This window comes from Leptosomus discolor, chromosome 1, assembly GCF_034619465.1.
Source record: "Leptosomus discolor isolate bLepDis1 chromosome 1, bLepDis1.hap2, whole genome shotgun sequence".
NCBI classification, from domain to species: domain Eukaryota; kingdom Metazoa; phylum Chordata; class Aves; order Leptosomiformes; family Leptosomidae; genus Leptosomus; species Leptosomus discolor.
In genome coordinates, this window is record NC_141391.1 from 133950097 (window position 1) to 133965047 (window position 14951).

Consider the following 14951-nt stretch of genomic DNA (forward strand, 5'->3'; position numbering starts at 1 on the left):
AGAGCCTCTGATTCAAAAGGAACCACCTCTGTTACAGTAAGAGCATCAAGGCCCTGATAAAAGTAGACAATGCCTCCCCAAGGGCTTGAGAAAAATTATGTCTTTATTTGCCTGCACCAACTGTCAACTTTGAAAAACATGTCCTCTGGAGATCGCACAGTGGTTCCCAAATTAATATACAATAAATGTGTAAAACCAAAACCAGTAAGAAGTTATAAGTCAGGCGACTAAATTCTAAGCTATATCCATCATAATAATAATCATCATCATCATTATCATAACAAAAAAGTATACACCATAAGGTACAAGAAACTGCAAAGTAAAGCAGCTCCTAGGACTCTCAGTTAGAGTGGCTTTTCTGAGTCTTCCAGTAAATTGGACATGAGGGTTGAACACTTAATGGAAGACTTTGAAGAATTCTCCCTTCAAGTTGAACACACGTACTTTTTGCACATATAGCATGGATTAGCAGAGCAAAACACTTTCTTGTTAAGAAACATTCTTAGAGCAGATCTATGATTTTGTGTAGAAAATCCATTTGTTTGGGGGGTTTCCCCCCTCTTTGGCAAATAAATGGCAAATGTGAAACAGACAAAAAAATGAGTAAAATAACAAGTTGTGATAATAACTGGACAAGTAACAAGAAGTAGATCGGTCAATGGGACGGATTCCCTCAGCAGGGCTAGGCTTGATACTCTTTGAGGTCATTCCTTTTGTTCATTTTCATGATGAGATAGAAGGGCTGATGTGATAACGTTTCAGAGGCTTTAGGCATCATATTTTTTGCCAGTCCTGTGAATCTGCTGGAAGAGTGTCATGGAGAAGGCCATGCCAAGAATCTGAAAGAAAACAAACAATAAGGGTGTCAGGACAGGGAGGCTGCCAAAACTGCACTGCTGACCTGTGTTCATGGTCCAACTGTAGTTTTTAAAAGTCATTCTACACTAGCCTTATTTCTCAAGTTTCAACACTGATCAGTAAACTTGGATGTTGTTCAGGCACGCAGTGATGTCTGGAGATGTATCTGTCAAAGATGGAGGCAAAAAGCTCTGAGGGCAGCAATTATTCAGAATCAATACATATGAGTCCCTGAGGACTCGAGTGACTACAGACCGGTCAGCCTCACCTCCATCCCTGGAAAAGTGATGGAACAACTTGTCCTCGGCGCTGTCTCTAGGCATATCAAGGATAAGAGGGGTCATTAGGAGCAGTCAACATGGCTTCACCAAGGGGAAGTCATGTTTGACCAACCTGATAGCCTTTCATGAAGGCATAACCAGGTGGATAGATGATGGTAGTGCAGTGGATGTGCTTTATCTTGATTTCCGTAAAGCATTTGACACTGTCTCCCACAGCACCCTCGCAGCTAAACTGAGGAAGAGCAGTCTGGATGATTGGGTAGTGAGGTGGATTGTGAATTGGTTGAAGGAAAGAAGTCAGAGAGTTGTGGTCAATGGGACAGAGTCTAGTTGGAGGCCTGTATCTAGTGGAGTCCCTCAGGGGTCGGTACTGGGACCAGTACTATTCAATATATTCATCAATGACCTGGACGAGGGAATAGAGTGCACTGTCAGCAAGTTTGCTGATGACATGAAACTGGGAGGAGTGGCTGACACACCAGAAGGCTGCGCTGCCATTCAGGGGGACCTAGACAGGCTGGAGAGCTGGGCAGGGAGAAATTTAATGAACTACAACAAGGGCAAGTGTAGAGTCTTGCATCTGGGAAAGAACAACCCCATGCACCAGTATAGGCTGGGGACTGAACTGTTAGAGAGTAGCGTAGGGGAAAGGGACCTGGGGGGCCTGGTGGACAGCAGGATGACCATGAGCCAGCAATGTGCCCTCGTGACCAAGAAGGCCAATGGCATCCTGGGGTGTATTAGAATGGGTGTGGTCAGTAGGTTGAGAGAGGTTCTCCTCCCCCTCTACTCTGCCCTGGTGAGACCACATCTGGAATATTGTGTCCAGTTCTGGGCCCCTCAGTTCAAGAAGGACAGGGAGCTGCTTGAAAGAGTCCAGTGCAGAGCCACAAAGGTGATTAAGGGGGTGGAACATCTCCCTTATGATAAAAGGCTGAGGGAGCTGGGTCTCTTTAGCCTGGAGAAGAGGAGACTGAGGGGTGACCTCATCAATGTTTGTAAGTACGTAAAGGGCGAGTGTCAGGAGGATGGAGCCAGGCTCTTCTCAGTGATGGCCAATGACAGGACAAGGGGCAACAGGTGCAAACTGGAGCATAGGAGGTTCCACGTAAACATAAGGAAGAACTTTTTCACTGTGAGAGTGACAGAGCACTGGAACAGGCTGCCCAGAGAGGTTGTGGGGTCTCCTTCTCCGGAGACATTCAAAACCTGCCTAGACGTCTTCCTGTGTGGCCTACTCTAGGTGATCCTGCTTTGGCAGGGGTGTTGGACTAGATGATCTTTCAAGTCCCTTCCAACCTCTAATATTCTGTGAGTCTGTGATTCTGTGAGTCACTCTTCCTCACAACAACTTGTGCTTGTTTAGCCAGATAAGTGTGTCTGAAAATATCAGATTCAGGTGTTCTCCCCCAAAAGTACAGCAGTGATACAGGAACCCCAAAATTTTAACAGATTACGATGATACTTCTGCATTTCTTTCTTAAAACATATTAACCTATTCAGTTCAGTGGCCATGATTTGACTCATTTTTGCAATTTCTAGAACTTGCTTCCAAAATTTAAAAAACCAGTTCCCTAAGGGACAGTGTAACAAATGGCTGAACATGGAAACTCCAAAGTGGTGCTCTGGTCAACATGCAAGTAAGCAAAACCCCACTGTAGCACGTCTTCTTTGCAGGACTGAATACTGACCTGCTTCCTTTCTGAGCAGATGGCCTTAAATGAACTCATGAAACAAATCTGACATTTTTGAAATTGTTGTCAAACTCGAAGCGGTTGAGCACCACTTTTGACACAGCAGAATTAAGAATGCTGACAGCAAATCAAAGCCGTGTTGACAAACATCATACCAGTATTACCTGCATTATGAGGACGCACATCCCAATCGAACCAAGGATATGCTTATTCTCATCGAACCAGGTCATAACTCTCTCGTAACATCCCTAAAATGATGAAAGATGAAAATTGAAATCCCAAGGTCACATTTTCTTTCATGTGCATTCCTTCTATTTTCTTCCTTCCCACCCCTCCCTAAGCCTTGACCCGGGCAAAGCGAGCCATACCGTTTTCCACACTAACTCGGTGGAGTTCCGTCCACAGTCCTGGGAGTTTTCCGTACAACATCGGTCTGGGACAGTGTTTTCTCCCAGCACTGGGTACCAATCCGTAAAGTCATTCACACCACAGCATTTCATCTATAGCAAAAATAAAGGATTAATAAATTAACTTAACTAGCACAATTTGTGCACCACCACAATCTTTTACTTCCACTAAACCACTGTATATTTTCAAAAGGGCTGCCACAACACTTCTGTATTTTTAAAGTGCTTTGTGCTCAGTGATCACTAAAAGCAAATACTTAACAGCATTAAAAAAAAAAAACAAAGAAAATAAACAGTCCCATGCCCAAGGTATGTTAGTCGTCTTGTCACAGAGACATAAGCCCAACAGCAAAAGCCTCTGTTTCAGATCATCTCTGTGTCTGTGATAGGAGATGTGGTAATAACTGATAATAAGGAGATGTGATAGGCACAGAGAATCTCAGAGAGAGGTAAGCATCTTTCACCTTACAGAGTACACTTTGACCCTGGGTGTCACAGCACTCCCTGGATGTTCAAGAGTGCAAAATCAGAAACCAAAGCCTGCATTAGTCATCTTTTAGACTTGGCATGGATGCCACAGTTAAAGACTGCAGCAGCCTTTATGGCCAAATTGTTATTTTTTTTCTATTCAGAAAATATGTTACCTCTGCTTGAATGATATTCCATGCATTTTTCAGTCCAACATTATTTTCTGAATTGTATAGCTTCATACCTTCCTTCAAATCCTTCTTTGCACTTTCACTGACCTGCATCATGTAAAAAAATACAGAAAGTCAATACATTGCTGTTTAGAGGAAAGGACAAAATGGTACAGACTTGCATATAGAACGTATCTCTCTTACCTTCTCTCACCACAAACATAACACGGGTAGAAAAGCTCCATCATAACTTTGAGACTCACGGAATCACAGAATCACAGAATGTTAGGGGTTGGAAAGGACCTCGAAAGATCATCTAGTCCAACTCCCCTGCCAGAGCAGGACCACCTAGAGCAGCTCAGACAGGAACGCGTGGGACCTTTCACACTTGCCAAGGCCTAGTCTCTCCCTCAGATTGCAAAATACTGGATTCATTCCCATGAGATAGGAGATCAAACACCTTCCCCTCTGAGAGTCCATCATACAGTCATCATCTGATCCAGACTAACTGAAGTGATCAGCAGAAATCTACTGAGCTTACTTTAACTTTGCCAGAGACAGCTGTTGGCAATATCCACAGCAGCCGGTAACCTATGGCCTACTTTAATCTGCTAATATCATAAAACCAGAGTCCCAGCCTCCCAGCCTTCACATAGTTATCCCTTGCACAGGTTCAGGCAGGCTATAATAAATGGCCAATACAAAATCAATTGAAAAAGGGCATTATTATTGTCCTCTTGTGGGGACTTGTAGGATTTATGATTTTCAAATGTGCTCTTCTTTCATTAGAGGAGAAAGTTGAAATGCTTAACAGGAGATCAGAGATGTCCCATTTCTTCCATAAATTTCAATCTAAGCCTGGAGTCCTGGATGCAGGTAGGAATGTACCTTGGCTCTGACACCAGTGATCTGGCAGCAGAGAAAGGATTAACCTGGCAAAAAGGCCAACTATAAGATCTATTTCATCCCTCTTTGACATCCCATTCAAAACCAGAAGTTCACCCCAGCTCCCTGAAAGCAGCAGGCATCATAATGACAATCTGGGAAGAGATACAAATCTGGTAGGAGCTCAGTTTTAAAATCAGTCTGGACATGCTCATAACTGTAAGGCTCTGTCCTGTGTTTAGCAGTTCTCCAGTTCCCCAAGGATTTTTCCAGTCTTACCTGTCCAACAGCTCAGCCAGTTGTGCCTGCTTCACTTAGTGTCTACTAGACAGCTTTAAGAGAAGCTGCCTCTTGATCCAGTCTGCACCCTTGTCAAACTCTCTGGGACTGCCCAGTCAAGTGAGACAGCTGGTGGCATCTGGAATAACCTGTGAATATCCCAGGCCTTTCTCTTCCAGTCCTGTTTAAGGGTTGGCCCTAAGAAGCTAACCAGGTCTTAAGTAGGAGCTCCCATAATGCAGGTCCACAAGATGATCAGCTTCTTGCAGTGACATCAAACAAGTATGTTGAAGGCTATTTTGGCTTTTGGGTGAAGACTAAAAGGGAGGCTCTGGACCATGGTTTTATTTCAGGGAGGAAATTGCAAGCTCAGCGTGTTCTTCTCTCCTGTTTGCCCTCCTCCTCACTTTCTCCTCCCCCTGCAGAAGTACCTTACAGAAAACAGCCAAGATCTCAAGGTTATACCTTCACCAAAGGGAAGAGCAAGGAGAATCCACATACCTCCATCACACAAAAGCAAACCGAACCTGGTTTACATCCTAGTACAGATAATTAATCTACATGGCATATTTGCTTACCTTGTCCGTATAAACAAAGAACAAAATGAGTAATATCAGCTCTGCCAGGAGAATTATCAGCAAAACGATGAAAAACTAGAACAAAGGAAAAACAAACAGTGTATATACACACTTGCCAACTAGAGAGCAAACCTGGGCCTGGTAGAAACTCTGAGGACTATAGGCCTTGTTCTCTAAACCTTTCCTTTACTCCCCAAAACATGCAAGTTTGATTTCGAACTATTCAGACAATATTGATACTATGTTGCCACTAAAACTCCTGTAGGTCTCACCATCAATGAGGAAGCTCACTGTCTAGAATTCTCTAAATCTTAGGTTTTGCCCTAGTACCAGTTTGCTGTTTTCAGCAATGCTTTTGTCTTGCTTTTTTTTGACTGCTGTCACAGCACACAGCCTTGGTAGTGTCTTTCTTTTATACAGGCTACAGAACAGAACACCCATTACCACCCATTACCACAGAAACCCATTACCACAAAGATCAATGTGATGTGCCTCAGGAGTGACTCCCTGGCAGGTGGGCTTTAACCACATTTGACTGCCTGTTGGAATAGTAATTATATTACTCAGCACTTCTATTCCCAGCTCTCTGTGGCTGAATCTCTCTGCAGGGGCATCCCAAGTGTGAGCTTCAGTAATTTCTCACTACTTTTCATGCCACTAGTTGCCTTTATATACTAGTGGACTGCCACATAGGCATGGCATCCCCCACACAGACACTGGGGGAGATGTATGCAGTGCAGTAAGCTCTCCAACTGGAAACTAATAATATAAATACTCTTAAAAACCCCCAAAAATTCAGCTGGTGTTGTAGTTTGTGTGGATGAATGACATAAACCTCATTACTATTCTCTGTTTGCCTTCCTAGCTTACAGCATACAAAACAAAACAGCAGATAGAAAAAACAGGTGCACATTTGTCCTCCATTTTAATTCTCTGAGGTGGTCTACAGAATGCTGCCCAGCTGTTCCCCAACACCATGTAAGGGAGACTTTTACACAAGGAAAACTCACGTGCTCCTTAATGTCACAGCACCTGTGATTCCTAAGTTGTGACTGAATTGGAAGATGTCTGCTTTGAAAGACCTCCTCTCACCTTCTGCCACAATACCTTTCTCCTTGGAGTGGGGAGAAGCATGATGAAGCCTCCTGGGCTTATGCAAGAGGAGTGATCCACACTGTGTTTTCTGAGAAGTGTTCCCAACCTCTGTGCTTTAGTGCTAGACAAAGACTGCCAAGGATCAGATCTATTTTTTTTTTACCCACTCTGGTAAGGCCTGGAGAGACCTTGACTTCTTAACTTTGGGTCAGATGATTTCCACCAACCTCTGACAAAGGCCTTAGAAAAAGGCAAAGTAGAAAATAGCCATGAGAGGCTTTGAACGGCATCCAAAAGCAACTGTGCTTAAGATTTTTCAGTCAATTCTTCTAATAGACATTTCCAGAAGGGCTATTCAGGTTGACCCTACAGTTCATGTTTAGCCATTCAGAGGTAACTGATAGTAAATTGCTTTGCTATCTAATACATTAGGGCAGACAGTAACAAGGATACATTTGCTAATACACCGATGATATCACTGTGACCAAAGCTGTGGGATGTCCTACTGCAAGCATACAGAAAATTGAAAGCCAAAGGCAATGTTACAGTGATCCACAAGACTTTTTTGCACTGGTCATTTAAATAAAATAATAACAAAGCAACAGTCACTAGTCTTAGTGAAAAGAAGTATTGATGTCTTACGCTCAACAGGAGGCACTTATTTTCCTTGATAGCACCTAGGCAGCCCAGAAAGCCGGTCACCATGATGACTGTGCCAATGGCAATCACTAGGTTGGCAGCTGAAAGCGATGGAAAGCTAGGAGAAAATGTGGCGAAGTTTCCTTGCGACACCGACAGCCAGATGCCCACACCCAGCAGCCCACAGCCACATAACTGCAAAGAAATAAACAAAAGAAACGTTTCAGTAATAAAATAAATGGCACTGGCTCCTGCCCCCCCACACTCTGAAAGGAAAGAATTTCTCAAGCAAATTCTCAGGTAGCTGTTCTGCAGTGTTGCTCTCACTGGTTTCTTGCTGAAACAAAGTGAAACTAAATGTTCTTACCTAGACTTGGTCATGTCACCTATACTTATAAATCTATTCAAAAGCCACTGGATGTCAGAATTTTCTTTTTAAAGACTTAGCGCATGAAACCAGGGCTACCCATTGATGGCCCAACAGCACAACCCAATGCAATTTTTCTATAGGAAGATAAAAAACATTATTTGAAAGAATGCTCCATTGCACTTATCTCTTCAGTCATCTACAATGTCTCAGAGTATCCAGCCCTGTGTTTCCTCATTCTAGGGCAGGCAAGAAAGTCCTGGAGATAATTACAATCAATAGTTAACCATTGCAATAAAAATTTGTCATAAAATGCCCAGTCCCAGTAGCCAGGTTGGGTTTTAGTATGAATTCTCATAGCTTTACTGTTGTATGCCAGTGTTCAATGTCACTAAAATCAGGTTTCTAGGTTTATTATCTACAGGAAGCTCAACTTCTGCTACTCTCTGTCAGTGAGAGAAACTGAAGGAAATGCAAAGCTGCTAATAAAACATAAAATTAACTTCAATTTGCTTCTCACTTTTAACAATACCATGTCTGGTTAAGGAAATAAGGTTTCTCACCCTAAGTCACAGGGCAGGTCTTCAGAACAATGGCCAAGTGTTGCACTACAGAGGGGCCTAAAAGCTGGACATATTTTAGTACTTGCTTAAAATGGCTGTTATACAACTTCCCATCTGATCTGTGATCACTGTGCAGTGAAATCAGAAGCAGAAGTTAGTCTCACTTTCATTAACTGTGAGCTACTAAACAGTACTAATACAGTTTCCTGACAAATCTAGCCTTTGCCAAGGTCAGAGGTGAAATTCACCTTCACTGGGAGGGGGATCAGAGTATAACACACACACACAAACCCTGCCCAAACTCACAAGTATTTTGCTCCAATTTACTTGGACCACTGCACAGAAAAACCAAAACATCACCTAATCACTAATCACCAATCTTTACTCACAGTGATATCCCTGTCAGCAGTGATGAACAAGAGGAACAAAAGTTCTTGCCATCTAGCAGGTTCACTGCACCCAGCTCACCCCATTGTGTTTGCATAAACTTGCAACATTTACTCAAACTGGAAACTCAAGGTCAGAGAACAGTACCTCCACTAAAATAGGGTTCAATCCTGCCTTGTGATGAGCACTAATCTGGTATGATGAAGAACTACAGAGCTAACTTTTTTGGCAAATATCTCCACTTCTGTCTGAGGTGATTGTACTAGCAGGGCAGATAGTTTAGGGTACAACCAGCTCCTTTTGGTTTTGCTGCTTCACAGAACATGAAAGAAAAACTAGAATAGTATCTTCTTGCATTCATGCCACCTTATCCATGAGTTAGGCTTATGTTTTCATAATCATATGCATGGTCATTTTCTTTTACTTCCCCTATGACCCTTCTGTCCCCTCTGAGCCCCCTTTCTAGTTTGCATGAAGCTTTTGAAACTGGTTTGCATCTAGGGAGATTCACCAGCTTGGTGAAGAACTGTGACCAGGAGTAGGCTATGCAAGATGCTCACAGGCATTCCCATGGGAGTAAAGCATCTCCCAATGTACCAAGTCCACAAGAGTTAACATAAATCAAAGCATAAAATATAGGGTTGTGTAGGCAGAGAAAGAGAATAAGAGATGGAGATTAACTATACTGCATTGGTGGTCATTTCCAGGCCCTCTTGCACCTAAACATTAGCTTAGCAATCTGGGAAAAAAAAAAAAAAACACAACTGTCTAAAGCTCACAAGCACATGCAAGAAATTTTCAGCATTCTTGTAAGAAGTCTGGGAAGCACCACAGCTTCCAAAACTCAACACACAATAACACCACAGAGTAAGTTGGGGAGCTTTGCATGACTGGGTGTGGATAAATGTCACAACATCTGTTTCCTGTAAGACTGCTGGATGCAGGTGCCACATGAGTTTGCATAGCAGGAAACAGTCAAACAGCTACTATCCCTATGAAAAGACTGGCACAAAACATACATGCATGTGGCAGGAAACGGCTACAGGACTTTCGTCTCTTTCCCCAAATCCATCCTCTCCAATTAATAGCCTTGAAGTGATTTCTTATGGCCTTTCATGGTACATCAGCAAGGTCAATGTGAACTTGGAGTAGTAGAGAACTGTGGGAGGATGCAAAACAGAAGTCTCCTGATCACATCCTGCTGCAGTACTCAGTGGACATCACCACACATTTAAACTGTCTGCAGTTCTGGAATCAATCACCCTATTGCTCCTGCTTTAAATTTCATCTACTCTGTCCTTGAATTGCTGCAGTTTTGGTGCCTCAAGACATCACAGGAATCCACTCTGTGGCTCAGCTGCTTCAACCATTAGAGAGAACTGCAGGCAGTTGCTTAGGCTGAGAGCTTGATGGTTCAGGAGGTTAGAAGCAGCTCTCACCACACAACATGCATTTAAGGTTTTAAATGGCATTTCTAAGCTGACGGGGCTGTACATTGCCAATAGCTGATGGCACTTCAATCAATGACTTCATGACACTCCATGGAGGAGACTAAAAGTTTTCAAAGAAGTTTCTACCAAAGACTGAAATTGTTCAGTGTAACTTTCATTCAGAACGCAAATTCAGACTTTGAAGGATATTCACAAATGTGTTTCTTGGACTTTCATACTCTATGACGCTCAGAAATTACAGCCCTAGCACAAATGTTTTGAAACAAGGCAGTGAATTCTGGAATCATCAGGCCAAAAGCAATAGGTCATTGCAGACAAACAAGGTGGTGGTAAGAGCAAGATCAGGGCAAAAGCCTTACAGAGGATGGGCAAGTAATGGACAAAAAGGAGCACATGCGATCAATAGAAAGATCAGCCCATGAAAAGCTGCACTTCAGTATCCAACTCCAATTATGAGCAGAGTGGCAAAAGAGGTAGAAGAAAGAAAGCCTTACCAGCATTTCTTTACCATTTATAAAAAACCACCCAGTACAATCCTTGACAGAGATTGGGTCTAGAAGAGAAAGGCGCCTAGGAAATTACTCCAGAAGCCTCATGATTATGTTTATTTAGACAAAGTTAGAAGCAGCTAATTGCTTAGATGAGGGAAGGAAGAGCTACCTTCAAGTGCAGGAAATCAGGAAAGTGATACATGCTCCATGGGATGGACATGAAGACAGAAAAGGACCAAGAGCAGAAGGAGAATCAAAGCTGGAGAGCAGAAAAATGGACAGGGTCTCAGTTCAGGAGACCCTCTATATAGATATAGGAGAGATCATTTCTTCACTTGCTTCTGGTAGCGACTCTATTTTGGTAAACTCAGGAGCAAAACACTTCACTTTGCAGAAGACCAGTCATCTACTGCACCTTCACCTTTCCACAATGCCTCTAGCAAGTAAGAAACATTCGACACTTGATATGAAACATTTGCAACAAAGGTCTTTTGGATTAGCAACATACCTATGCTGTCCCTAGGCAGACCACTATGGAGATACAACTTGAAGGCCAAATGTCTGAACCTGTTGTGAGAGGAGTCCTTTATAATGCAAAATTAAGTGTTATGTCAGCTGAGACAGCAGACATGACCACATTTGCTCTTTCTTCCTACAATTCTAATGTCCCATTGAAGACAACCATGAAATAACTCCTTTCCAACTGCTGTAGTGATTGGGTTAACATGCCAAAGTGCACAATGTGATTACAGTTCCCTTCAGAGCTTTCTGACAACGCACATTAGTGGACCACTACAATTATACCACAGTATCTGCACTGATTCCCAGGCCCATTGGGCAAGTTAAGGGAAGTTCTCCTTTTCACACGCTTTTTACCTCTCAAAGTAAGATTTCTCCATCCTTAAATTAAACTGAAAGGTCAGTTTACATAAAAAACCCCAAACAAACAGGTGGAGGAGGGGCTATTAAAGACCAAGGCTGATCTATGTAAACAGGATTATCTACAATGACTGAAGAGAGTAAATAGTCAGCAAGACTTATTTGCTAAAAGACATGACATCCTAAAAACTTCCACAAGGTGGCAGCCCATACCAAATAGCGCTAACAGTTTAGGTCAAATTTTTTCTCCCCACCAGAGCTCCTGAATTGTTGTGCTTTCTTGTCTGTTTTTATCTCTGTTATTCTACTAAGTAGCAGTACCACTGATGCTAAAATTTACGCTTTAAACCTTAGGTCCCAGAGCAAATGCTTCTTCACTCATGCTTCTTAAAATAATCCCAAATAATTCCACTGTCTTGGGACTTAATTGCATACAACCATAACAACCAAAGATAGCTAGAATTCTAGCAATAAAATAGCTTTCTCTGACACTTCATTCCTACCAATTTCATTTTCTATACAATGAGAACACTGTAAAAATGCTGTCATAGATATTTATTCTCACAGGATCCACCTCTTTCTGTTTGGTACAACTGAATTCTGGAGAGTGAAAGCAGCAAAAAATATATCAAGTCATTTTACTAAGTCCTTTTCCACCATATAACTACATAATATATGTTGCTTGGTATTTAATTGAGAGTGATGGCACTGACATTCCTTCCCCAGGGAAATGGTTCAACAGCATAATAAATTTCACTGGATTTTTCTTCTTAAAAAATGTTGGCTTATTTCCCTCTCATGATTAGAAATTATCATCTTCCAGGTAACCATAATATCTCTCTTTCCTGGGCATTTATGTCATGAAGGTAAATGCAGAACACTATCATAAAGTCAGTCATGTACACGGATACAAACATTCTTACTTATAGGTAATTTAGTGAAGCTATAGTACACATATTTTGAGCTTGAAAGCAAATAAAGGCAACACCAACTTTCCTCACAGTTTCTCCCTCGCTCTGCTATTTCACTATCAAACTCTGAATTCTCTTCAGTACCTAAACAGCTATCTATCATCATCACTGTGTCCAGAAAACCTACAGCATTCTAGGAAACATTAAAAAGAGTCTCAAAGGCTTCAAGAGAAATTAGAACTCCAGATAAACCCAGAGAGAGAGAAACCCAAAAGCAATTCTTTCCCTTACAAGTGCTATCATCAGACTGGGGAAGGAACTCTTTGATTTTATTCTGCATTTTTTAGCGTTGTGTGACCTAATACAACAATACAAACTCTAACAACTTAGAGCATCATATGCAGGTTTAGTTGCCCTAACCTAAAGAAGATACAGTAAGAGTTTACAAGATCTAGGGAAGGACAACACAGATGGTCAGATGTATGCCAAGACTGACATATTGTACAGAAGGAGATTGTGCACAGGATTATCTAGCCTGGGAGGAATTATTAGACACAACGTGAATGAATATTCACAACTCTAGAGGTCAGTATGAAAACCAAACAGTCTGTGTCTTTAATCTCATCCAATAAGAGGAACAAGGGGGAATACTAGCAAGCATTATGTAGTATATTTTGCTTCACGTAACTGAGAAGTAAATCGATCAATTACGTCATAGGTGATTACAAGAATCAAGTATTGTGGTCGCGATTGTCAGTAAGGGCTAGATGATTTTATTTATTGGTAGTTTGCTAGCGTATCCACAAATAATAACATTTCATGCTTCTCAGAGTAAGATAACACATACAGAATCCAGCAAAACTGCCAAGCAGCAAACAAGTTGGGGTAGACAAGGGCTAGGATATGCCATTCTGGTAAGGTTTATTAATAGAATAATATTGATAAGACTTATCCTTGAAGTAAGTTATTGAACAGCATCAGGAAACAGGAATCTGATAAGGACACCACTACCAAGAGGAAAAGGAACGAGGCCATACTCTTGTTGACTTTTGCCATCATTCCAGCCCATGCACAAAAGATGGAAAAGCTGCACAACTAGGTGTGTGAGAAAGAGTGGAAGGAAGATTTATTCTTGACATCACACTTTCTACTGCTGATTAAACAGGCAGCTCTTAACAGAATTGGAATAGAATAGAGACATATAGAAACCAAATACTGAGACACAACCACTAGGGACAAAAAGAACCAGCAAGTGTCTCAGTTTGTACCTCCACTTTGAATAAAATGCCCTGGACCATCCGTAGCCCAGCTACAGAGACAGAATGCTCTCCATCTTCCTCTGTGCTGTGTTAAAGCAGGTGATCTTACCTGAAGCAAAGATGAAACAATGAAAATACATGGAATACCTGAAATATGGCCCCCATAAAAATGGCCAAAAGCACAGGAGGTTTGTTATGAGGAATTACTGACAGCATGACTGTAAAAATAAATGTCCTGAAATCAGTTCCACTGCAGTGACAAAACCACAACTCTGAATTGGGCTTTGACAGGCCTTTATTTAAACAATAAGCCAAAAGGGGGATGACCCGCACCAAAAGGACAAGCATGAAGAAGCTATGTGGACAAGAAAAATGCACCACTAAAGCCTAGCACAGAAAGGTTTTTCAGTGTCCAGGTAGCTCTTAAAACCTGCCCTTCTGTTGGGGTCAGCAACACTTTGGAAAAGCTGCCAGTCATATTTTCTCTGTTTGGTAAGTCCTACAAGATAAAGGTCACCTATCTTAGCTCTTTTTTTCAAGACAGAGAGATTTTCCATTTCTCCAAGTGACTCTCAGACCAGTCAGTGTCTGGAGGAGATGAGGAAGAGAGTGGCTCATACGAAGCCGCACAGTCTTCTCACTCTGTCCTTGCTTTTTGTTTTGTTTTGTTTATTTTTCCCTCTCCTTCATTTATGATATCGTAATGACCTCACACGTTTCCTATGGAATCAAGAAGCTTGATTGTTTTGAAAGTTTGAAAGACTGTTCTTTCCCACTGTGCAGGAATTTTTAAGAAAACTTCTATGAGACATAAAGATGGACATCATCTTCTTCAGCAGCTGGAAACCTGATTCAAAGACTCTTCAGATCAGCAGGAAGAGTTCACATCTTCTGTGCCATTTTGGATCTGGTGCTTCATTTGGAAGCAGTCTGGTGTGGAGATTCAAAACAGTAAGAGATACTGTACAAAAAAACACCACCTTGTCTTCCTGTCTCAACAGACACAGCAGTCCCTGTTCTTGTTTCAACGCACATTAACCCAAGTTTTGGAAGACACTAACTTGATGTCCAGAAAGATTATCACCGCAAATAACACGATTTTTCAAACTATCACAATGCATTAACTACTCTGTTGACAGCAACAGTATTAATCAAAGTGGGAGGCTACTTAAAGGGGAAAGGGGACTTATAGCTCCAGTAGAGCCATTCCATTCAATTATCATCAGGCAGAAGTGCTAATCTTTTGCTTTTGTAGTATTCTTCCCTGAGTTACAGATCAGAATGATTGT

General features: G+C 41.8%; 1 protein-coding gene across 1 annotated transcript in view; it reads right to left on the minus strand.

The window, feature by feature from the left end:
* Positions 1-710: 710 nt before the first annotated feature.
* Positions 711-14951, minus strand: part of TSPAN9 (tetraspanin 9) — a 115499-nt gene continuing 101258 nt past the window's right edge. The window contains exons 2-7 of the mRNA XM_086465105.1: positions 7358-7549; positions 5621-5695; positions 3885-3986; positions 3202-3333; positions 2998-3081; positions 711-839 (exon numbers count right to left, since the gene is read on the minus strand). Of these exons, the coding sequence (XP_086321231.1) occupies positions 768-839; positions 2998-3081; positions 3202-3333; positions 3885-3986; positions 5621-5695; positions 7358-7549 (657 nt within the window). The 3' untranslated portion in view covers positions 711-767. The remainder of the gene's footprint in view (positions 840-2997; positions 3082-3201; positions 3334-3884; positions 3987-5620; positions 5696-7357; positions 7550-14951) is intronic.